This window comes from Notolepis coatsorum, assembly GCF_963971535.1.
Source record: "Notolepis coatsorum genome assembly, chromosome: 2".
In the NCBI taxonomy this organism is placed as follows: domain Eukaryota; kingdom Metazoa; phylum Chordata; class Actinopteri; order Aulopiformes; family Paralepididae; genus Notolepis; species Notolepis coatsorum.
In genome coordinates, this window is record NC_140166.1 from 196,303,177 (window position 1) to 196,329,044 (window position 25,868).

General features: G+C 41.0%; 2 protein-coding genes across 2 annotated transcripts; both read left to right on the forward strand.

Moving 5' to 3' along the window:
- Positions 1-875: 875 nt before the first annotated feature.
- Positions 876-8,554, forward strand: tor3a (torsin family 3, member A). The gene is made up of 6 exons (XM_084308919.1): positions 876-1,092; positions 1,397-1,519; positions 3,701-3,966; positions 4,767-4,942; positions 5,428-5,552; positions 6,045-8,554. The coding sequence occupies exons 1-6, from the start codon at positions 927-929 to the stop codon at positions 6,290-6,292; spliced, it is 1,104 nt and encodes a 367-aa protein (XP_084165045.1). The 5' UTR covers positions 876-926; the 3' UTR covers positions 6,293-8,554.
- A 350-nt stretch (positions 8,555-8,904) lies between these two features.
- Positions 8,905-24,960, forward strand: LOC311224095 (calreticulin-like). The gene is made up of 9 exons (XM_084308918.1): positions 8,905-9,199; positions 11,185-11,286; positions 11,482-11,685; positions 13,493-13,587; positions 13,931-14,140; positions 14,471-14,584; positions 20,870-21,013; positions 21,574-21,666; positions 23,537-24,960. Exons 1-9 carry the CDS (start codon positions 9,106-9,108, stop codon positions 23,759-23,761), a joined length of 1,281 nt encoding a protein of 426 aa, XP_084165044.1. The 5' UTR covers positions 8,905-9,105; the 3' UTR covers positions 23,762-24,960.
- The last annotated feature ends 908 nt before the right edge of the window (positions 24,961-25,868 follow it).

Here is a 25,868-nt window from a genome sequence, read left to right on the forward strand (position 1 = left end):
AGATGTGCCTGACGACCTGCCATATAATTATGTTGCTGCTGGAAAAAATGGATAATGGGATGGAATATCAAGTGGATATATTGAAGCCGAAACCAGGTTTAGAAATGTGTAGGGATGGGGATGAATGAACTTTATTTAACATTGCAGAATGGGTACAATACACTACGGCTCAATACACACTTAAGGGAATGCAGACCAGAGGGGAGCATGTCTATGTTCTCCGCTTTGATTGATTGATAGATTGAACATTTTAGACCACCAGCCCTGATTCCAAACCTTAACCAGTTCGAACGAGGGCCTAAGCTTAACCGTTCGAAACAAGGCGGACATTAATAATTAATAATACAAATTTATTAAATGTTCAATCTTTTAATCAATCAAAGCGGGCAACATAGAACCCGGGGAACATGGGGATGATCCCGACCAGAGGAAGACAGTTTGTCTAGTTTACATCAGGGTCCCCCATTTTTTATTCATAATGACATACACAACATACAGACATTTGTGGCATAGGGACATGCATGACATACAGGTATTTAGTAGTTACATTTGTGACATACGATATTCAAAATACGATATTCAAATATACAGTACTGTTACCCATAGATCCTGACAGAGTATAATACATATGATGGGGAGGGGGCTGTACATTTGGAGGGGGTGGTTGGGGCGGCTCATATTGACTACAGGCCCCAACTAATAAAGCCTATTGCACGGGGTTAATATTGTATAAAGTGCACGTATAAAGCCATCCCCTGACATGCTCCTGACTCATGGGAGCGGTCGTGGAGCGGTTTCCGGTTACGGGACATGACGTAGAAACCGAGTGCGTCCCCTTACAGCCCGGAGGACTGGTAATACATGTTGACAGCAGACTGGAGGAGAACACTGGCTTTCTTTACAACCGTACAGTAGCTGCATTACCGATGTTTCTGTTCTTTTATTTACCTTTCCTTTGGGCCGTGACTGCAAAGGCAGACTTCTTCCAGTTCGATAGCATTTCTAACGCGTCCACGTACTATTTCAATTATATTTATTGTAATATATGGGAGGGGGAGTGTCAACCAAATCAAGACGATGCCACTCAGCAAGGTAAGAAAATTATTCTGAGCTGAATAAAATGCATACCACCAGTTTACACTTTGAATCGGCGGTCAAGCCTATATATGGAGATCAATTGAATAGTAATAGTCGTTAAATGTTACCACGTAGCGTGTAACGTAAGGCTATTGGAAATTATAGTATGTAAAATAATCTTTCTGTAGCCTGTCCGATTTTTATTTGTATCTAATAAGCACACATCCCCTCTATGGAAATATCGTATGTTATATTGGCCAGTAGCTCCATGTTAGCCCAGGCCTACCTATGTATAAAGCTATATTGTTTTGGTGTCCAGTTCCTACCAGAGACCTGTGGTCAGGCTTTCCACAGGACTACGTCAGCCTGCTACATCAGTGGTACTGTAGCCTGGGCCAGTGCTGTGAATCTGGAGACTGCAGGATAACAAACAACATCACAGGTAGGCCTATCATAGCCTTTTTTATATACTTTATTGTGTCAAAGAAAGTCATTTTACATTTAGGTATAGTATGTGTACCCACATACACATAACTGCACATATCCATACTTGCATACGTACATACACACACAAATGTACATACGCATATTTTAAATCTTGACACTTTTTTTTTACCCATCACCCATACAAAAAACAAGAGACAAAAACACAAAGGGGTGAGCACCAGTATAGATCCTGGACTGGTATACATCTAATATCCATCCCTACTCGTCCCCACATACAAGAAAGATAACAACAACAATAATAATAGCAAATAAATAAAAAATGAATAGAAAACAAAAACCAAGCAAAAAACAAAAAAATTAATAATAATAATAATAATAATAATAATAATAATAATAATAATAATAATAATAATAATAATAATAAGTAAAAAGGCTTGCATTTTCATTGTAGGTGTAGCTGTAGGCCTAAGGGGTGTTCCCCAACAATTGAGCAGTAGATCAAGACATCACTGTTTCATGTTACTTAAAATCTTCCTCAAAGACTGATCTGTCTGTCATCTAGTACCCCTCCATAGTTTAAAGAGACCCCATCTTTTTCCCAGCATATTTTCATTCTTATTGATTTTGTAGGTTACCTTTTCCATACTATATAATGTCCTCTACAGTTTCTAACCATTTGTTTACTTTCGGGGGTTCAAGTTTTTTCCAAGCTCTTGTTATTTGTTTAAGTGCTGCAGCTCTCAAAAAAAAATAAGTATAATTCTTCTTTTTGTAGGTTTTTTTGGGGCGTGTTCCTAACAGTATATCATGTTTTTCTATACCCACTTTCTCGAACATCTGTTCCATTATGTCTAAAATATCTGACCAGTAGATTTGTATATATATTTTTTTTTTTACATGTGAAGAAAATATGTGTATGTGTATAGCCCACTTGGTTTTGAAGATATGTTTGGGGTATTATTTGATTATGCTGAATTATAACTGATGAGTGTACAATAGTACAATATCAATATGTGGCCAACAAGCAGTTGCTTTTTTAGGGGGAGAAGTTTAAACAATGGGCCTTGTGGCATGCATAGACTCCAAAAATGACAATGTGGTGTATCACATATCTCAAAATATACGACATACATATAGGACTGACTTGGCTAATGGATGGAGAACTGTCAGAACTACAGATTCTTGTACTACAGAACTACTGAAGCCTGCACGGACCGACGCACACCTTGCACAATCACATATCACTCATTAATTTATTAGCACCTTAGATCTTATCTGTATCTGCACTTTTATGTGTATTGATATCCGCTTAATGTTTCCACTGTCTGTTTAAATACCAGGGTAGACTAAGGGCTAGATCCACAAATAATGGTTTGCACGAAGCAAGTTGCACCCTTACTTACAATTCATTATGAATTGAAGATGGGGGACCCTGATGTAAACAAGACAAAAGTCTTTCTCTCGTCTGCATCCCCTTAACAATTGTGTGTATTGAGCCGTACTGTATTGTACCCATTCTGCAATCTGTTAATACAAATTTCATTCAATCAATCACCGTGCAGATTGATTGATTGAATGAAAGTTTTATTAACAGATGGGTACAATACAGTACGGCTCAATACACACAATTGTTAAGGGGTTGCAGACCAGGGAAAGGCTTTCGTCTTGTTTACATCAGGATCCCCCATTTTCAATTCATAATGAATTGTAAGTAAGGGTGCAACTTGCTCCGTGCAATCCATTCTATGTGGATATAGCCCTAAGACTCAATATGGAGTATTGCACATTATTCAGAGTAGACTTAGGTTAGCTATATATATATTTGTACATGGGGTTGATTTAGGATAGACGCTGGAGGGCTGTACATATGTGCATTGTGTTCTTAGTTATTTCTGATAGAGTATACATACAGTATGTCTCACATGTCCAGCAGATATCTTTATTTCTATTTCATATGTGACCTTGTTCTTTATTATCTACCTTATCTGTTATTCTGATATATTTTATTTGTATTTCTATGACCCTGCCTGTACCTCCCCTCCCCTCCCCTGTGCTGCTATGACCCCTGAATTTCCCCAAGAGGATTAATAAAGTTACATCTGATCTTATATAGCTAAACTCATTTTATTTCATACATCAGTGACATTCTGTATGTATTATTTTGATGTACATCCAGGTCTGGCCAGGGACCTTCAGCTGAAACTCCACGGGCAGCACCTGGTCCAGTCTGTGGTTCTGAAGGCTGTCCAAGGGTTTATCAACAACCCAGAGCCCAATAAACCTCTGACCCTGTCCTTCCATGGCTGGTCTGGCACAGGCAAGAACTTTGTGGCCCGGATTGTGGCTGATAACCTGTACAGGGACGGGGTGAAGAGCGAGTGTGTGCGTCTGTTCATCGCCCCCTTCCACTTCCCCCATGCCAGACTGGTGGACACGTACAAGGTGAGTTGAAGCCCAGTTGGCATGGATACAGCCACTCTATTCCAGGAATGGCCACACGCTGCAGTAAAGTTTTTCAGGTCAAATATTGGTCAAATTAGTATTTTAATATATCGGGGTAATCTAGTGTCATTTGTCATTCAGACTCAGATTCAGATGACTTTATTGTCCATTAAATTTACATGAAATGGACATTTGTTTTTGGCACTGGCATATGCAACAATATACAACAATACAAAAACAGGAGGGGTACACCTCTGGCGGCTAAGGGTAAATGGTATTGTTCATCTAGCAGTGCCGAACTTGAGTGCATAGTAGTATAGACATAGTAGCATAGTCTTTGAGCATTTGATAAAGCGCTATATAAATCCGAATTATTATTATTATTATTATTATTATTATTATTATTATTATTATACATAATAGTAAAAGACAATAACAATCATTTCTGGAACCAGGCATTCTTCCAACTAAGGTGTAGGGCCCATCTAAACTAAAAAATCCATTCCAATGGGTTTCAAAACAATGTTGACTGAGTCCGTTTTATTGCACAGACTTATTACCCAACTTCACAGAGATTCAACAGGATGTGGGGAAACAGTTAAACAAATTAATCCAACCCTGTAAATATGGATTAAAGAAATACACATCATCTCTTAACAGTTCCTGGCAGTGATCATACATATTTTTGGGAGATTTGACCATTGAGGAAATCCTAGCTTGACACCTGTTTCTCTATCTGTCTCTTCTCCTTTCTTCCTCTCTCTCTTTATCTATCTCTCTTATCTGTTTCTTCTCTCTAGAGCCAGCTGAGAGAAGCTATCCGGGACATGGTGCTGCGTTGTCCTCAGACCCTCTTCATCTTCGATGAGGCTGAGAAGCTCCACCCGGGTCTCATCGATGCCATCAAGCCCTATATGGATCACTATGACAACGTAGATGGGGTCATCTACCGTAGAGCCATGTTCCTGTTCCTCAGGTTAGAGCAGATTCTAGGCTCACCACCCGACTTGATTGAACTGGGTCTAAAAGCGTTCTGACAGCCACCCACATGCTGTCTTTGAGATTGATTGACTGAAACACTCACACTATTTTACTCAGATTTTTTTTGACACGTCATCTGTTGATGATCAATGTCTCTTCTTCTGTTTCTATTACCTTCCTTATTGGATTTAAAAAAAATAAAATTTGATTTCAATTACTTGTATCATTAATACCCTAGAATGATAAAACGAGTCAGATATGGGAACAGGAACACCCTCATTGCTGGATCACTTGAATTCAACAATATATTGGCTCATTTTATACAAAGTTTGTTTATATTTAGTATGACATAGTATGAGGCACAGAAATGTAACTAAAAAGCCATGTCACAAATGCTGTCACCGGAATCATAAGTGATGCCCTAAAGAATACACAAATGAAAGGATTTTCTGTTTTTCACTATGCCTGTTCTCTTTGCAGTAATATAGGTGGAGCAACAATCAACGATGTAGCGCTGGACTTCTGGCACTCCGGTCAGAACCGTGAGGACATTGGTATGGAAGACCTGGAGCACCGGCTACGAGCTGAAGCTATGGAGTCTCAAGGTATATAGAATAGTGATGGGTTCATTACTCATATTTGGATATACACAGTATATAGAGAGGACATGTGCAGATATGAGGGAAGTCATTATGATACTGTGTAGTTGGAGTAGACCTTGTGTCAACCTAGCTCAGCATCTCTCAGTTGTAAATCTAGTTGTTTGCCATCTTTGTCCTTAGCCAATAGTACTATCAATGGCTAAAACGCTGACTTGGATCTGTGCCGTCAATCTTTGACAGATTGTAAATGAATTCAGTAGTACTGCTGGACCTTCACATTTCACAGTCCTTGGCTGTCTGTCAACCTATCCACCAAGTTTGAGCCAAATCTGATAAGGAATAGGACCGCCAGAGTGATCACAATGTACAATGTCACGCACACATGTACCTAGCAATATACTATAGTAGAGAAAGTTCTATTTCGTAATGATATTATGAACCTCTTGTTGACCTTGAAATCGTTGCTCTTTTTCCATGTGGATCTCTCGTTCCCAGGTGGGTTTGCTCAGAGCGAGTTGATGACTGGTCACTTGATAGACTTCTTTGTGCCCTTCCTGCCCCTGGAGTACCGCCACGTCAAGCTGTGCGCACACGATGCCTACGCTGCACGAGGACTGGCGCCCGATGAGGGTACCCTGGACGAAGTGGCCAAGGCAATGCTTTATGTACCCAAGGAGGAGAGACTGTTCTCAGCCCAAGGCTGCAAGTCCATACCCCAGAGGATCAATTTCTTTCTCCCCTAGAGAGACAGACAGAGGGACAGAGAGAGAGACCTAGAGGAGGTCTGAGGTTGCTTTACCTGTCCATCAGCATACAGAATCGCAGCAGTGAAGTGTCTTCTGCTCTGGTCTCAGTACCCCCATCCGATCCCTAAGCCCCACCTCAGAAACACAGACACACATCCAGCGTTGTGTCTGTCCAGGTCTGTGCAGGAGGTGATAAACAGCAGGGCACTTCCAGTATCCCAGGGGAGAGCAGCATGTCCCATCCTGCAGACCGAAACATTGCTGCAGAGGAGTGTGTGCGCCAGTCGGGTCATCACGTGCACTGTGGCCATTCATCCTCGCCTGCCGTCACTGACCCTGCTACACTGCCAACACAGAGAACTGAGGTGGAGGGTGTCAGTGTGGTTGTGTATGGTTCCACGTCACGGCCAATCTGGCAACACAGAAGGAGGTTGACATGCATTTCCATCTTTGCTTTATCACATCATATTGTATTTAATGTTGTCTGACCCTGCTCCAAATCTGTGATGTACTGTTTTTGAGATCAGGTCAAAAGTGGCTTTTTTCTTTATCAGTATTTGCATGTCTGACACTGTACTTGTTTGTATGTGTATTGAGTATGTTTTTTTTTTTTTTTTTTTTACATATTGCGTAGTGAACAAATAATATTGTATTATTTCCGGCTTGGTCAGTCGTCCCTACGAACTCAGTGTGTTTGGTGGGCTTACGTTACGTATGAGTCCTAGTTGTTGCAACAGTGACTCCTACTGGTCAGTCGGGGGACCTGTTCAGCAGGGATGGGATCTGTGGGAGATAGCATGAAGAACCATTGTGCGCGTTACGCTCCCATGAAATTCCTGGCTGTCAGGTGAAAAGAAACAGCTGGCGACACGACATGTATCAGAGGAGGCATGTGATAGTCACTCTAGACCCTCCCAGACCGACAGTACAATGTACCAGGAGGGAATTGGCCTAACAACAAAATTGGATGATGGGAAAAAAGATGAAAAATAATAAAATATTTTATTATTACCTTAAATACTTGGTATTGGTTGGAGTTCGTTTTGTGGAGTTCTTCTAAGCCAATAACATGGTATGTGAATAATGAAGAAAATGTGGTACAGATTTGACCGGCGCAGTGTCTTGATATGAAACATGTTTCTGGAAATATTTAATTGTTAGAAGAATTTGAACTACATGCTGAACTGGGTGAATATGAGATGACTATAGAGTACATTTGAATTTAATTTCTACTACATGTGTGCCCATGTACAACGTCCTCACTGTTAGCCAGATGGAAGGACCATGTAGTCACTAAATTACATGCTTATTTCATCATCCTGGTGCATCTTTAATTCTGTTTGTTTTCCCAAGTGATGATGATAATGTATTTGGTTAAAAATGCTATCGGCAAGGACACACACACATAACTTTATAAATGTCTGAAATACACCACTGTCCGTTTGCAATCTATGTACAAGTTGATGTTGTCTAGGTCATTGCAATTTGTAATTTGCAATTTGTTTGTAAGGAGTCAAACATTAAAATTCATGGACTTAATCAAATTCAAATCTGCACAAATTATGTGTCTGGCAATAAAAAACAAATGACCAAGCAACATTAAAAAAAATGTCATGGCTAGAGAGAGTGTTTATAATTTTAGAGGGACATTAGCTTTAAAGCAACCTACGGTACTACAACTCTCATTGCAGTTTGTGGGGTATCACTCTGGAATGGTCTGGATGTGAATATAAAATTAAGCAAAAATATCAATACATTTAAAGGTAGCTATAAACAAGCACTTATGGACACATATAAGAGAGAGGAGCTTGAGCAGTAACGTGAGTCGTGACTGCCTATTATTATTTCTCATTTTGGATATATAAAAAACTGTACCTTTATTTTATTTTTTTATTTGTTATATTATTTTTCTTTTTATTAAATTATAATGTCAAACATTGTAAGGAAGGGGCAGGGCTTGATAAGTTGTTTTACTTCCCCCTGTTCCTTCTCGAACACTTATTGTATGGAAATAGTGACTTTGACTATTTACCTTTTTGTTTTTTTAAACTTGTTTTATGTTTCTATGTTCGAGACAAATCAAAATCAAATGTATTCAAAAAAACGTTGTTTATTTAAAAACATTTGTTTTATTCTGAAGTGTTGACACCTAAATGACTTGCTTAATGTACAGTGGGGACTGTGTCATCCCACCTCATACACAGACACGGGTTACTTACTGCAGTGCTTGTTGTCTGCACTCATGATGCTGAGATGTAGTGCTGATCCGTAATCAGGTGGCCTGTTAGCAGGTGTAGAGAAATCTGACAAAAGCAATGGATATATTTTACGAGAATAAAACACCCCCCTGAAAAGAGCTAAACTGGTTACTTGCTTATATTCCTATATTACAAAATGGAAACGTTTCAACGATGCATGTCTTTGCTTTCATCGTCTATCTACCCGCCGTATGCAGGTTGATGCACATCATCCTCTCTGGGGGCGGGTATCAAGCAAACGCGTGGTCTGCTCTTATTGGTCACAAAGATTGGTATAGTTCATTTTCTTGGTTGATGGATGGAGGCGCTGTCCAATGAGATTCAGCCATCTGTTGTGAGCCGAGAGGAGAGGAGAGCCGGGCGCACAGTCAGCAGCACCGCGGCGTTAGTTACCCACTGTGACCTTAGTGATGCGAGGAGGAATGAGGCTGGAGTGAAAATCAACGCAGACAGACAATCTTGCTGCTCATGCAGTGTGTGTAGATTTTGAGGTATTTGTATTTCTAGTTAGTAACTTTTGTATTCGAAAAAAGGGAGGTTTAGCTCGTTAGAATGACCGCCCTGTCGCTGCTTGTGATGGCCGTATCGGCCGCGTCTGTCCTGGCCGAGTCCTCCGTGTATTTTCGAGAGCAGTTTGAAGATGGGGGTAAGTTATTCTTCACAAGTAAATTATCCTAGAGATAAACAATGTAATATATTACTTGTATTTCCTTAGAAATTGTGAACATAATCATTCGATGTTAGTTACACACACATACATGGTACTACATCATGCATACTCCAGCTATTTGATGAGCTAGCGAACTGCTCTATTAAATATATAACGTTGGCTTGGCTGCTAGCCACTGTTCCCTCTAAAATAAATAATGAGTTTTGGCAAGACAGTGTATCATCCTAACTTTAATTTACATTAATAACGTTCATGCATTGTCTGCTTGTCACATATTATGTTTGCACCCTCCATCCTTTATTAACTCCCACCCCTTCCTTCCCCCCAGGGAATCGACTAACCCCGCCTGTCTCTCCACCCCCCCTTGGTCATTCACATTATCATCCGTATACTTTACCTAACTGGTCCACAGTGTTGTTAGACAAACGAGCCTCACAATACTCTGTAGATGGCAAAGCCCTTTAGATCTATTGCGGTTCTCTACCTTTGATTGATTGATTGATTGACAATTTTATTAACAGATTGCAGAATGGGTACAATACAGTACAGCTCAATACACACACTTGTTAAGGGGATGTAGACCAGAGAAGGACTTTCGTCTTGTTTACATCAGGGTCCCCCATTTTCAATTAATCGTAACATATTATATGCATGACATACAGATAGACAGTACTGTTACATCTAGGCATTTATGACATACAAATATACAGTACTGTTTATGAACTACAAAAATAGTCTAAAAAGAGAGTACCGGTATATACATTTGAGGGGGAAGAAACTGTACATTGGAGGAGGTTGGGGGGGGGGGAACTACATTGGAGGTGGGTGGAAAGAAACTACATTGGAGGGGGTTGGGTTTGGACATTTACAGGGGCCAGTTTCGAATTGCAGTCTCCCATAGGTGCTTTTTGAGAGTGGTTTTGAAGGTGGGTAGTGAGTGATTCACATTCCTTTACAGCTGTGGGTAGGGCGGTCCACATTGATGTGGCATAATTGCGAAATGTGTTTAGTCCCTTGTTTGAGCCCAATCTGGGTTTAACATGATGTGGAACTCCCTCTGGTGTTGTGGTCGTGGTATTCACTGACATTTGGGAAGTATTTTGACATGTACATGGGTACCTTAGTGGTGTAGTGTATCTTGTAGACCAGGCCCATTGCAAGTTGCTGTACTCTGTCATCTACTCTAAGCCATCCTAGATGGTCAAAGTGGGCAGGGGTTAGGTGGGTTCTAGGCGTAAGGTCAAGCAGTAGTCTGACCAGTTTGTTTTGTAATTTTGTTTTTAGCGCCTTTGAGGTGCTTTGGTACCATGAGGTGCAAGCATAGTCGTAGTACCCTTGAATGAGTGCTCCTGCCAGTGTCTTCAGGGTATTCTTGTTTACCAGAGAGGAGATCTAGTTCGTTGGTTGACTTTTTTTGATTACATTGGATGCCATTTTGTCACAGGAAAGATTTGCCTCTAGGATGGAACCCAGGTATGTCATTTCATCTTTCCTTGTGACAATATTGTCACCCACTGTAACTGAGAAGCCGTCGGTCTTGCAGAGTTTGTTATTTGAACCGAAGAGAATGGACTCTGTTTTCCCCAGGTGTAATGATAGTTTGTCAGCGAGCCAGGTGCAGATTCTGCAGAGTTCAGAGCTGAGGGCTTTTTCAACCTGTAACTTGTTCCTGTCGGAGACCAGCAGGGCTGAGTCGTCCGCGAACAGGAACGAATGCGAAAAGGAACAAGTTGCAGTCACAAGCTGACGACATGTCATTTGCATAAATTAGAAACAATAACGGTCGTAGTATGCTTCCTTGTGGAACACCACAGCTCACTGGCAGCTCACTTGACATACATTCCTCTCAATTCCCCCTCTACCCAATGATTCCTCAGGTAATTTGCTGCGGATACGATGCCTGCTGCACTGATAATGATTCAATGGCTGTCCACCTAATTGTTTTGTTTATTATTTTGCAGATGCCTGGGAAAGTCGCTGGGTGGAATCCAAACACAAGTCAGACTATGGCAAGTTCGTCCTGACAGCTGGAAAGTTTTATGGCGATGCAGAGAAAGACAAAGGTAATGAGTGTAATGATGCTGAAATGTCATTGTTTTGTCCTCAAACCGCACACTGTCTGCATTTTAGCCTTGTGGAGTTGTAGTTAACTCTCACAGTAGGAGATCAAGTGTGTGTGTGTGTGTGTGAGGGGAGAACCGACTGAGCCAGACATCTCCGGTCCGAGACACAGTATAGTGATGTAATTCCTATTTCAGGTCTTCAGACCAGCCTGGATGCCCGCTTCTACTCTATGTCAGCCCGTTTTGATGACGTCAGCAACCAGGGACAACCTCTGGTCATCCAGTTCACTGTGAAACATGAGCAGAACATTGACTGTGGTGGAGGATACATCAAACTCTTCCCTTCTGACCTGAACCAAGAAGAAATGAATGGGGACTCCACCTACAACATCATGTTTGGTTAGTACCTGGTAGGCTGGTAGGCTAGTAGCCTATGTAGTAGTCAAACTGCATACTAGCCTATGTAGTACACAAGTTATAGTACTAGTGTGATTACTTTAAGCAGAAGCTGTAAAGATTCACACACGACAGGCAGGGCTATGCCGGAAAATCATCAATCCCCATCTAAACCGTGGGATTTTTCAAATGCCAGTCAACAAACTCTAAGCATTTATTGTATTTACAGTTTTGTTAGCCTGACACAATAGTAGCTGTCTTAAACATTTCCATATTTGACTGTCTCAGTTGTCAACAGACTGTAAAATGGTAGGAATTGATCACTTTGGTACAGCCATGAAGAGAAAGGTGTAACAATGCTAGCAATTACACAAATGGCCTGTGTGTATCTATTAATTTGGTTGTCACATCTCCTTCCCTGGTTATTCCTTGACAAACAAACACCACATGTAAAATCTGTTGTAGTGATACAATTTCTTATTAAATGTAAAAAATATAACTAAGTTTAGCACATCTCTTAAAAAAAAACGCCTGGTAGATCTGTTAAGGTCAAGTAACATATGGCTTGTGTCAGGAGCATTTTTGTTATTTAGGGGCCTTTCTCACTCACGTTAAAGATTCAGTACAATGAAAATCTTGTTTTTCAGTGTCATTGCATTTTTAACAAGTTATATTGACTTAGAATTACCCCAAATATCAGAACTGTTCTTGTGAAAGTGATGACTAAAGTCTAGTGATGCACCGATGTGAAAATTGTGACCGATAACCGATATTAATATTGCTGTTCTGGCCGATACCGATATTTACAGATGTCTATATCTGTATAGAAAACACTTTTTTATGATTTTCCAAAACGCATTTTTTTTTTACTTTTGTAACTTATTTTCAGAAATTACTGATATTTAAGGCCAAAACATGTAAAAATGAAGAAAAAAAAGAGTAAAAAAATAAAATAAATAATATTTATCTGCCCTATCTTGATATCGGACCGATACCGATGTGTAAAAAAAAACTGCCATATCGGCTGATATTATATCGGCGGCCGATATATCGTGCATCACTACTAAAGTCCTTTGATATCTATCCCCACGGATATCAACAAAATCAAGACATTTCAGAGAGTGGCCTAAAACACGTATAACATATCAAATGATGCACCTGGGGTGGCTAGGTGGCGCACCAACGCAGGAGATGCTGGGTTCGAGCCCAGCTCTCGGCGTTGCTACCAGCTTGGCTGGTCGTTCATACTAATACAATTGGCAGTATTAGGGGGTGGGAAGCTGGTGGGTGGGGATCGGACGTTGTGGACAGCGACTCCTACAGGTCTGTTGGTGCTCCTGCGCAGTAGAATCAGGAAGCGACGAGGGCGGCGTGTCCCTCCCACGCAGACCCTCGCCGCTGAGAGATCGCGCTGTGCAGGTGAAAAGATGCGACGGCTGCCTCCTCGAGTACCGGAGGGGACACGTGATGCAAGGCTTAGTCCACATTGCAGCCGGCTTGTGGGAGGCATGGCCTAACAACGTTCGAGACAGGGGAGGGTAGAATTGGACAATGCGAAATTGGGGACGGGAGAAAAATAGAAAAACGGGGAGAAAAAGTAGATAAAAAAAGATAATGATGCACCTGAAGCTGAAAACTATACTCATGACATTAACAGTCCACAGTAAGCAAGTTATGACTAAATTAAAACATCATTGTACTGGATCTTGGAACTGTATTTCTGTTAGACATATCTTGGCTATTCCCTGGCTTGTGTTTTGCCTTCTTGGCTGAAGGACTGCATTTTCATGGTTGTTTGTGTCTATTTCAGGTCCCGACATTTGTGGACCTGGCACTAAGAAGGTCCATGTGATCTTCAACTACAAAGGCAAGAACTACCTGATCAACAAGGACATCAGATGCAAGGTGAGGCTAAAGTACTTATTAGGTGTATATTTACACAATAAAAAGCATTGCTTTTTTCATGATTACATGCTACTCTTCTGCATCTAAAGAAGGATCCTTATTCCAAATGCCATTAATGTTCGTCCATTTCACAAGGGGTTCATAATTGAAAAGACTGTCATGCTTTTTATCATCTAATTGACAAAGAATGCCCATTGCAAAGCGAAAATAATATAACTTATTAGTAAAACTATTGATGCAAAAACATGAATAACACGCCACTTTCTGATCGTCGCCTTTTTACTAGTGTCACACTGTTGCTTTTTTTTTTACATTTCTTCTCAATGTGCATTGCGTCATGCAGGACGACGAGTACAGTCACCTGTACACACTGGTCGTCAACCCAGACAACACTTACGAGGTGAAGATTGACAACAAGAAGGTGGAGTCTGGCAGTTTGGAGGAGGACTGGGACTTCCTGCCTCCTAAGAAGATCAAGGACCCAGAGGCCAAGAAGCCGGATGACTGGGATGAGAGGGAGCAGGTCCCTGACCCCGATGACAAGAAAGCAGAGGTAGCTTTACTCAAGACATGCAACACCTCTGTTTCTTTATATTCCATTGCTCCCCACTCTTTTATTTATTTATTTTATCATTGGACGGCATTGGTTTGTATGTATGGAACCAATATCTGTTGCTTGTTGTGCCGTCTCTGTGAAACGGCAGTTTGAGGTGCTGTTGTCACTGTACCATGTGGTACTCTGGAATTTACCTCTCACAACCAGACAAATCCCTGTACATGGATTGCATTTGACAATCTGACCAATATCTTTTCCCCACATAAAACACGCTTGACTGATTTTTTGTACAAATTGTCTGTACTCCTGCGTGTGTCTCCTCTGTAGGACTGGGACAAGCCTGAGAACATCCCAGACCCTGATGCTAAGAAGCCTGATGACTGGGATGAAGAGATGGATGGAGAGTGGGAACCTCCCATGGTCACTAACCCTGACTACAAGGTAAAGTACTAGTAATCCTTACTACAGTACTAGTACATTTACTTTTAGTCATTAAGCTGACTCTTTTATCCAAAGCGACTTACAAGCTCTGTATGACAAGTCATCAGGAAGAGCACAAATCTATCAGCTGAGTAACAATGTTCATCAAAGTGTTGAGTGCTACAGTGTAGGTTAGTTTATTAGGACAAGTGCATGACAGTAAGGTTAGTTAGGGTTAGATTTAAAAAGAAAAAAAAAAAAAATCATTTCAGATAATGGTTGAAGAAGTGTCTTTAGTCGACGGCGAAAGATTGGATGGGTTTCGGCTGTCCTAACTGGGGTGGGTAGTTCATTCCACCATTGTGGGGCAAGGACTGAGAAAAGGCAGGTTCTCCTTGATGACCCTCCCGGAGCTCGGATAGGAGTGGGTCTAAGATGGCCAGAAGATGCAGAGCGTAGGGGGCTTGAGGGTTTGTAGTTAGAGACTATTGACCGGAGGTAGGCGGGAGTGGTTCCCTTTGCCGCATGGTATACCAGGTCAAGGGCCTTGAAGCGGTTCGTGCAGCAATGGGGAGCCAGTGCAGGTCCCTAAGAAGTGGGGTGACATGGGCCGGCTTCGGTAGGTTTGAGATCAGGCGGGCCGCTGCGTTCTGAATGAGTTGAAGAGGCTTGGTGGCAGTGGCCGGGAGGCGTGAACACTTAAGGTAACCTACTTGCGTTCAGCGTTTCGTTCCGCGTTTCGTTCCGCGTTTCTCTGATTGGTTTCCCAGACTTTGGAATGCTCTCCCCATCCACCTGAGAGCACCACAATCCGTAGAGGTTTTTAAAAGGGGCCTAAAAACATTTATTTTTAACAAGGCTTTTGCCTGAATTTTCTTTTACTTTTATTTTTACTTCTATTCATTTTACTATTATTTTTATTTGATTTTACTCTTAGGTTCTAACATTTCACTGGTTGTTAGTCTTTTTAATTGTTTTTATTCATTTTAAATTGTTTTATTCATTTAACTTTTGTCTATATCTCCTGTAGCACTCTGAGATTCTCACGAATGTAGAGTGCGGTACAAATTGAATCCATTATTATTATTGGCCACAACGCCCACGTGACCACGCCTAGCACGCCCCCGCGGCAGAGCGCTCTCCTTTGCGAATACGCTCGTTCAGAACGCAAGCCGTCATCTTTAATGTGTCACATACTGTAGGTCGCATAGGTAATATTAATAGGTTGCCGCGGCATTATGCATTCGTAATCCCCCCTACATAATAACCACGCAGGTTAATCAAGCAACGCTCGCGCAATACCTAGCTTAATAATAAGTAGGCAATTGGCACAAGTGTAAATTATACATTCGTCACTCAGTTTTAATATCGACGGATAGCTCAACTCGTTCGTCAGCTTGCTGTAGAGCCTATGGTCAGTCGGTGACAAGTTCGAATCACTTCAATTTTTTTTTTTTTTTTTTTTACATTTAATTAATTTATCATCTCTCTATATAAACGTAACTAGCTATTCATATCAATCGAAATAACGTTCATCTCCGATATTTAAACATGGTCCCCAAAATGAATGGAAGCGAATGAGGAGCCTGACACCTGGGAGGAATGGGGGTGTTGCAGCGTTGGGGATGTTTAAAAAATATAATTTAATATATAATATAATAATTTGTGCTTCACCTAAAAATTTGGTCAGCAGCCTCCACTACAGTGTTGTCACGCGAAATAACGTTATGAATAAAAACGCGAAATAACATTATATAACGTTGCGTTACAATGTACAGTTTCTAGTTAATCAGTAAGAGTGTACTGTACATACAGAGTTAAGAGTGTACTGTACATACAGAATTAAGAGTGTACTGTACATACAGGGGAAGCGGTCACAGCTGCATTCTCGACTGATGGAAAGGTCGGTCAGGGGGGAGGATTTGGCCGGCAGGTGGAGCAATTCTGTTTAGCTTAGGTTCGGTTTGAGGTGGTTGGTCGTCATCCAGGCGGAGATGTCGGACAGACGGGTCACAGGCCGAGATCCGCTCAGAGACGTGGATATCTGAGGGAGGGAAGGAGAGGAAGAGTTGAGTATCATCGGCATAACAATGATACGAGAAGGCATGAGACGTGATAATGTTACTCAGAGATTTAGTGTAGAGGGAGAAGAGAAGGGGTCCTAGGACCGAGCCCTGGGGGACACCTGGTAGGAGCGGTCATTGAGGTATGATGTCAGCGCAGAGCCAGCCACTCTCATTCCTGCGAGCGACGCGAGGAGGATCTCATCATGGTTGACTGTGTCGAAGGCTGCAGATAGATCTAGGAGAATCAGGACAGAGGAGAGGCCTTTCGCTTTTGTTAAGTGAAGTGCCTCTGTGACCGCAATGAGGGCCGTTTCTTACAGAATGACCTCCTAGACTCTAATCAGTCAGGAAGCCTGACTGATTAGGGTCTAGGAGGTCATTCTGTAAGAGATAAGCAGTAAGTTGGTTGGATACAGCACGTTCAAGTGTTTTAGAAAGGAAGGAGAGAAGAGAAACGGGACGATAGTTGCCTATGACGGTGGGGTTCAGGGTTGGTTTTTTTATGAGCGGTGTGACTCTGGCTTGTTTTAGGGAGGTGGGGACCACCCCCGAGTTGAGGGAGGAGTTGATGGTTGCAGTTAGGAATGGGAGGATGTCTGGTGCTATGGTCTGGAGGAGTGGGGAGGGTAACTGGTCCAGCTGGCATGTAGTCGGACGGTTCGACGTTACCAGTGTCAGGGTCTCGGCTTCTGTAATGGGAGAGAAAGATGACAGAGTGAAGGATGAGGTTCTCGATTCAGTATTTGTATTGGGAGAAGGAGCTGCGGATGTTCTCCACTTTTTCCTCAAAGAAGATCGCAAAGTCTTCGGGCAGAGAAAGATGAGGGGGGGGGGGGTGAGGAGGGAGGACATGGTAGCATGCAGTTTGCGAAGGTTCTTGGCAGAGGCCTCGATCCTATGGTGAAGGAGAATCTTTGGCATTAGTATGTTTTGGAGAATGTTAAGAGGTTGTGATACGTGTTGATGTCAGCAGTGAGGCGTGGATTTCTATACTTCCTCTCAGCCGCTCTCAGGACCCGTCTTTGTTCTCTCACTGCATTCGTCAGCCATGGACTGGGTGGGGAACGGCGGGCAGGTTTCTCAACGAGGGGACAGAGCTTGTCGAAGGAAGTTGCGAGGGCTGAGAGGAGGGTGGCGGTTGCCATCTCTGTGGGGAGAGCAGAGAAGGTGTCTCAAAGGTAGAGCGGATAGTATGTCAGAGAGGAGAGAGGAGAGGGTGGAGGGGGATAGGGAGGGCAGGTTGCGTCTGAGTGAGAAGGTTTGAGTTGGGGTGAAGGCCTTTCGGTTAAGCATGAGTTAGTGAGAAGGATATGAAGGAATGGTCGGATAAATGCAGGGGAGTTACCGTGGTGTTAATGATGCTGGAGTTACGGGAAAATAGGAGTTGCCTGCTTTGTGGGTGGGAGGCATGGCAGTGGGAGTCAGGTCAAAGGATTGTAGGAGGGAGACCACTGTGTCCGACTGAGATGAGTCAGGCAGGTTGAAGTCGCCCATTAGAAGGAGGGGGATACCATCTTCCGGAAAGGAGCTTGGAAGCATGTCCAGCTCATCTGGGAAGTGATCGAGCGGACCTGGAGGGCGATATAGTGTAACAATGGTGAGATTGAAAGGAATCGAGACAGATACTGCATGATATTCGAGAGAGGAGAGTGACAGTTCTGGGAGTGGTGTTAAGTTTGTAGCCCATGAAGGAGACGTCATGAGGCCAGTGCCTCCACCCCGTCTGGAAGGTCGAGGTGTGTGAGTGAAGTTATAGTTTGTTGTTACTACAAGGTAAAGTACTAGTAACCCTGACTACAAGGTAAAGCACTAGTAACCCTGACTAAAAGGTAAAGCACTAGTAACCCTGACTACAAGGTAAAGCACTAGTAACCCTGACTACAAGGTAAATACTAGTAACCCTGACTACAAGGTAAAGTACTAGTAACCCTGACTACAAGGTAAAGCACTAGTAACCCTGACTAAAAGGTAAAGCACTAGTAACCCTGACTACAAGGTAAAGCACTAGTAACCCTGACTACAAGGTAAAGTACTAGTAACCCTGACTAAAAGGTAAAGTACTAGTAACCCTGACTAAAAGGTAAAGCACTAGTAACCCTGACTACAAGGTAAAGCACTAGTAACCCTGACTACAAGGTAAAGCACTAGTAACCCTGACTACAAGGTAAAGTACTAGGGGTGTAAAATACAATCTCAAAATGCATAGGTATGAATTACCCAACAATTTATACAAATTTGATCAAATATCAATATCGAATGATACTACAATATCAATCTAGCAAGAGGCTGCAATAAAAGTTACAGGCTAAATGTCAAACACTATTCACAGTATTGTGGTGCTATAGAGATGTCCCAGCCTATCTTATTCTACAGACTACGGTGATATATATATATATATAACATTTTATGTAGAGTAATCATAAAAAAGGGAAGAAAATGTGTCTTTGTCTGTTGTTAACATGTTGCAGGCATGAAGGTGGTGAAGGAGGCAATTTCCACCCTACACTTTTGAGGGTCTAGAAAAAGTGCTATATAATTATTATCCCCTCCCTACTTCCCATTTCCCCACATGGAATGCACCTGTTTGGATAAATTACATACAGGTGCTCTAGTACGACATCTAGCGGCTGAATGTTATATATAGCACCTTTTAAGAAAACATCAAAACATCTTTGCTTGGTACAGCTCCCTGCAGAAATCACACCATGATAATTTGTCTGTTTTTCAATGAAAATGTGAATAATGATGCAAAAATTATTATTCCCTTCAATATCGTGAATCATATCACAATTGCAATATCAAAATAATCGCAATTCGATATTTTTTCCAAATCGTTCAGCCGCTAGTATGAATTGGAAATCCAATTGCCCTTATCTGTGTAAAATATATAAGAGAACTTAATGTCAGGATATATATTTAATTATTGCTGACTGAATATGTCTCATATTATTTGTATAACTATTACATTTTAGTATGAATGTTGAAATCCCATGGGCAGTGATCTGTAAAAAAAAATTATATTGCAAGTATTCAATTACTGCTGACTGAATCCGGCGGGGTAAATAATGCTCTAAATTTATGAAGTACAATTGTGTTATTTTCACCTATTTTAAAAATGGTGTATTTGCCTATTAAGCATACTGTGGTCCCTAAACGGTCTTGGAATTGCATAAATTGGGTATGACTGGAAAGCTGAGGTGGATCCAATGAGCCCAGCTGTATTCATGTGTGATGATGTTATTCCCCTTAGTAACTTATGATGCATAATTGAGCATGGCGATGGTTATAATTAGGCATATATATAATGTTTCAAGCGTCCATACACTTGGAACCTTAATAATTTTAATAGGCAAATGTATTGCATATTAACAGACATAAAATATTGATATACAGTGTTGAATGAATGAATGCATTTATTCACACACACACACACACACACACACACACACATGATATATTACATATTCATATCTTCATGTGAAAACATCATCGTCGAGATTGTGTGCGTGTGCCAGGTCTCCCAAGAAGCTATTTAAAGCTTTTGGAGGGAGCCTGATCACAAATATAAACAAACAAAAACATACAACGTGGGTAGGCTTGTTGAGCTGTATATCAAATGTACTTACTGTCTTAGACCTTGACCTTGAAATTAACCTTGACCTTGGAAACACCTTGAAAATGTATTTGGGATTAAGTGGTTAATGGCCCCTTATGAGCTTATTTATCATTTTAGCAAAATAAATGTCTTTGCTCACAGTCCTAGTACCTTTCCCATGCTCTGTAGGTGGTTGTTCATGTTCACAAACAATAATAAAAAGAATAGTTCAAACTCTATCCCCAGATCTGCCGCATAACATTTGTATACCTATTTCACTTACTTTATATATATATACATATAAATTAATGACATTGAATCAAACTGGTCAAAATGTAAGATCTTTACGATTCATTAAATATTTGCCAGAATAATGGGCATCAAATGGTTGTTGGAGCACTGGTAATTACAGTGTCATACACTTAATCCAATCAACAGGTTTTCACTACTTCTCACCTGACCAGCCCTGAGTTGCTTGTATAGTTGACCTTCATAAGCATGCTACTGTCCAAAATCTATGTATACTATTTTTCAAACACAAAGTATATAGCTACAGGAAACTGTCACAGCCTGATTACTCTGTGTGTATTTGCTTTTTACTCTACTCATTGTGTGTCCGTGTGTCCGTTTGCTTGCTTTCCACAGGGTGAGTGGAAACCCAGAGAGATTGACAACCCTGGCTGGAAAGGCAAGTGGGTCCATCCTGAGATGGACAACCCAGAGTACACAGCTGATTCTGAGATCTACAAATATGACAGCATCGGTGTGATTGGACTGGACCTGTGGCAGGTAAGATAGCTGAATGATTACCTACTAACAAATAAATTGGTTTGCTGCCTAACAGAAAGATTTACAGTATTTTTTACTCTTCCTTCTAGTTATTGGTTATATTCAGCTATGGGAATTTGACTGACTCAATAGCTTGTGTCTACTAGTACTTTTTAGTGCAGTTGTCGTTCTTAGCAGGAGTTAAATGCTCCTGGAGATGGCAGGTGGAGTAATCCCTTTAAAAAAAAAATATTATTATAATACATCCACAGAGATTTTAGGAAGGTGTGAAATAAAAGTATTTATTTCCCCCACAAGAAATATTGATTAATGAATTTAAAAAAGAATGCACCTGATTGGATAAATTACATGCTGGTGGCCTGGTGCTCTAGTGCGACATCTAGTGAATTCTATCTATAGCACCTTTAATTCCCATAATCCTTCAATTCTATCCCTGGATATATTTATATTGTAGATCCTGTCAGGTGTTAAGTGATTTACCAATTTTGATATTAGAATGATTTGTTTATATAAAAGCTGCAGTCGATAAACTATCTGAACTACCTGTTATTTTTCCTCAGGTTAAGGCTGGTACCATCTTTGACAACTTTTTGATCAACAACGACCCAAAGGTGGCAGAGGAAGTAGGCAGTGATACATGGGGTCAAGCCAAGGTCAGTGTGTAGTATCCCTGTGTAGTTGCATTACATATCAATTTTCAGAGTAGCCAATAGACCTTTTTGACGCTTGGGGACCAGTCAAATTAATTAAAAGAGTATTGCCGTTTGTTGGTTTGTTTTGGAAATCCTTTGACATCATGTGTATTTAAAAGAAGACATGGATGCAGACACAAAAAAAGTTAGTGTATGTGTTGCCATCATCTTCCTATGTTTTTCTTTTTGATTTTAATGAAGGCTCCCTCGATTCTATTGGCTCAACGGATGTTGGTGAATCTGTGACATATCTGTCTATTCCATAAAGTTCAACCTTCTGTCTGTAAAGGAACACTCTAACTCCAAAATGAATACAAAAAAATAGTTTAAAGTAGCTGTAGATGAACAGACGCAATGAATGAATCTTGCCACTTACGCTTAACACATTCCCTGCCATGCACTTTGAGCATCTTATACCATTCTCTGCCAGTACTGTAAGCCTATGGAGATGTTCACCTTCTTTGCAGGGCTATAACTTTTTTTATTGTATTGCTAAATTGACATTACTATGGCCCATTCAACATCGATTATCTATCGTTCAGGATGTAGGAACGTTTTACTTTTTCATGCATATTCATACGAAAATACCGTCTAGAATATAAATGTTATAATTTCAACTGTACATGATCCTAAACGTTATGATGACTGATCATGCGCGGATGAACGGCGTGGGGGGGGGGGGGGGTCGTTTATAATTCCGTGATCGTCGTTAAATGCTTTATGTAGTATGGGTGATATAGTGATCAGAGCGGTTTGCATGGATAATAATAAACAAATAGGCTGAAAGTAACGTCAGCCTCCTCTTACCGTTGGGCGATGAGACTGAAGGAAAAAGATCCCACTTATTTGACAGCGATCGCCTAAATCCATTTCCGGTTTGTATAATCATAATACACAGCCAAATCGTATAGATTATTGCGTTATGGCAGCGATCGCTACACATGGACGTGTGTATACAGTCCCGCAACAATATGCGAGTGGCCAGACACATTTCGGAGACGCACCGAGATCCAACCGTCCATTTCCGGTTTGGCAACTCGCCGATCATCGACCAGGGGGCAGTATTGAAGCGTTGCAGAGTTGTGCCGAGTCCCACTGCATCAGACCAGGCTCCGTGAGGGAATTATGAATAACATGGCGAAAAATTTAAATATGATCTCAATAACGTCGTACGCCGTGGATTGGCAGAATTCGCATGAACTTGAAACCCGTCGTACGACGTTTATGGCGCAGGATGTGTTAAGGGTTTAGCTGTAGATGAACACACAATAAATGAGTCTTTCCACTCCCACTTGGGGTTTAGTTGTAATGAATCTTGCTTGTTGTTTCACGCCCTGATTTCAATGCTTTGTTCAACGATTTCGGGTTTAAACTTTAATTTGCTGGGGAGCTCCTGTAGCTCACCGCGTATCTCGGCGCTATTTCGGCGTCGGGGACAACCGTGCTCGTCACGGATCTGGGGTACACGAGTTCGACTCCCGGACTCGCCGTATTTTCTCAGAGTGTCTTCCCCTGATCTATATCCCATTCAACCTGTTTCCGTCGGTCATGCTTGACCAGAAAAAGCGATAAACGCTAAAAAAAAAAAAATTAAGTTTAAAAATAAAATAAAATAAACTTTAATTTGCTTGCTTTATTCAGAAACCTCACTTTTTCCCAAACATGGCTTCAGTTGACACGGAAATTAGCCTTTTAAACTTTTATCGTGTCATGTTCTTGATCATGTTTAAATTGTGTATGTGATGTAGAGGTTATGTTCTTTATTAAATGACCATGCACACAACGTCTTTCCAGTGTAGTAACTTATTGACTTGTGTTTTGCCTTTTCTAGGACCCAGAGAAGAAGATGAAGGAGAGCCAGGAGGAGGAGGAGAGGAAGAAACGAGAAGATGAGGACAAGCAGAGGAAGGAAGAGACGAAGGAGGAGGAAGAAGAGAAGGAAGAAGATGATGATGAAGATGAAGAGGATGAGGAGGAACAGGAGGAGGAGGAGGAGGAGGAGGAGGAAGAGGAAGACGAAGACGACACAGACTCTAAACTCAAGGATGAGTTATAAACTCCTGAGAGGAACTCGTTAGAAGGAAACCAGAGTGTCAGTTAGCCACTGGAACGAGGCTGGAGACTGAAGACTGGACTTGGTTGGACATTCCCCTCATGACTGACAACCTAGGGTTGGGGTGGGAGGGACATTTTGTTTTGTTTACAGGACAAGGGAAAGGGTGAAATGTTCTTGACTGAGGACAATTGTTTTGTTTTATGTTTCCATGTGCTATTATTGTTATTATTAATGATAATAAACAAGGGGGTTGTAATAGTTATATTAATGATGAATGAAGTTGTCAATAGAAGTGTCTAGATTGGAACCATTTCAACCATTAAAACAATGCCCATACAGTTTGTTTTGCCATTAATATGCAACATAAAAATGTAAATTATAGTTCATGTACTGCACAAAGTTTTGATTTTTATGAAGTATGTTCATCTTTATTACATGGAAAGTTATGTTTGGGTTTTGACCCACACCATGAACTTTTATTTTTTTGTTTACCTCATGTGTTGTTTGTCTTCATAATGTATGTCTATTTTGTTTGCCATATTGTCAATATAACTGTGTAAAGAACACCCTCTTGGCCCTTCCCCCATGTAGATCTCTGAGGATTGGATCATAGGTTCAAACATAAGTGGTGCGTCATACTGCCATCTTGCTTACTCCTATCCAGTCCCCTCAGATCTACCGTATAGGGTCTATGGCATTGGGACGAGAATGTATCGGGACTACACCTATGTGAACGATGGCCTGTTCAAAAATACAAGGACCATAGGATCAATGTCTGGCGTTACCTGAGATGGAATCTCTTGCATCGTTTTGTACTGTATAGTTAAAACAATCGTGTTTTTCTCTTTGATGTGTCTAGATTAAACATACAATTACTGTAGATACTGAGATTATAGATCTTGAGTAGCAGGAAAGGGGTTGTATCCATAGATATATATAGTTCTATATATATCTATGGTTGTATCTACTGATGTGTATCCATCTTGGGGTAGCGATGGTCTATCGTAGGTAAACTACGTTTACTGTTTCCCTCATTTCTCTGATGCCAACATTTCTGCACTGCTGTACCCTTAACAACCTGTCCCAAACAGATAGAAAATTGTTCCTTTTGTAAAGACACATTTTGTACTAATTCTAGTCATGGAAGAGGGAAGATGTGTTCAATTTGTTGTGTAAAAAAGAGGAGTCCAATAAATACAAACGGAAGGAAACAAGTTGTCTTCTCTATTTTTTAGATATGCTGTGTAATGAGCAAGTGTGGCTGCTTTTATTTGAATTCTAAGCAAGCGGTTCCCAAACATTTGTGTATGTCTCAAGGATCCCCAAATACATCCAACAGGCCACAGACTCCCATTTGATAAATTTAGTCTGAGGGACCTCCAATTGAGAAGATTTCTGTTATATTATTTAGTCCAGAATTCCTTAACTATATTGTAGGTGAGGTGATAACAGTTATTGAGAGTAAATTAGTTTGAATATGGCCCACCAGTGATGTCATAGAGGACATTGAATCCTTCTGTTGTGTTAATTACAGCTTCATGAAATGGTGTAGATGAAAAAATAGCAATACCTTGTCTTATACGGTGTCTGCTACCTTGTCATTTCATTGAGCTATAATTAACACAATGCACAGATTAGATGTCCCCAATGATATCACTGGTGGCCATAATCAAAGTAATTTACATTCAATAACTGTCAAACTGAATGAATGTGTGCAAAACTGTTTAGAGGTTTCGAAGGTGTGTGAGATTATATGCAAAATAACTAATCATTGGGTTTTTTGGTGAAGTGCCCCTTTAAATTAAACTATTGCTCATTTTATTGGGGACCCCTGGGAATTGTTCGAGGATCCCTGGGGCTCCCCATGCCTCTACTTAATAAAATACATGGCAATTACAGGTCATTCACACATTTATTTGATCAAATCAGCTATTGGCTTCTTTTATGTCTCAGTCAGACCTACGAGTAATTACAGGAGTTGTAGCCTACATGTATGGTCATTTTGGTTGTTGTAATATAATGTAATTTAGTTTTGATGTGGCAGATATGAAAGACACACAAGATAACCTAAATGCACGAGTTATAATTCTGCACTCATAGATTCTAG

Excerpts from the sequence above, each read along its gene's own strand:
- tor3a (XM_084308919.1), top strand. The coding sequence starts at position 927 with ATGTTTCTGTTCTTTTATTTACCTTTCCTTTGGGCCGTGACTGCAAAG. Across the intron at positions 3,967-4,766 it reads GACTGGTGGACACGTACAAG|AGCCAGCTGAGAGAAGCTAT; the intron begins GTGAGTTGAAGC and ends TCTTCTCTCTAG. Across the intron at positions 5,553-6,044 it reads TGAAGCTATGGAGTCTCAAG|GTGGGTTTGCTCAGAGCGAG; the intron begins GTATATAGAATA and ends TCTCGTTCCCAG.
- LOC311224095 (XM_084308918.1), top strand. The coding sequence starts at position 9,106 with ATGACCGCCCTGTCGCTGCTTGTGATGGCCGTATCGGCCGCGTCTGTC. Across the intron at positions 11,287-11,481 it reads CGATGCAGAGAAAGACAAAG|GTCTTCAGACCAGCCTGGAT; the intron begins GTAATGAGTGTA and ends TTCCTATTTCAG. Across the intron at positions 21,014-21,573 it reads TTGGACTGGACCTGTGGCAG|GTTAAGGCTGGTACCATCTT; the intron begins GTAAGATAGCTG and ends ATTTTTCCTCAG.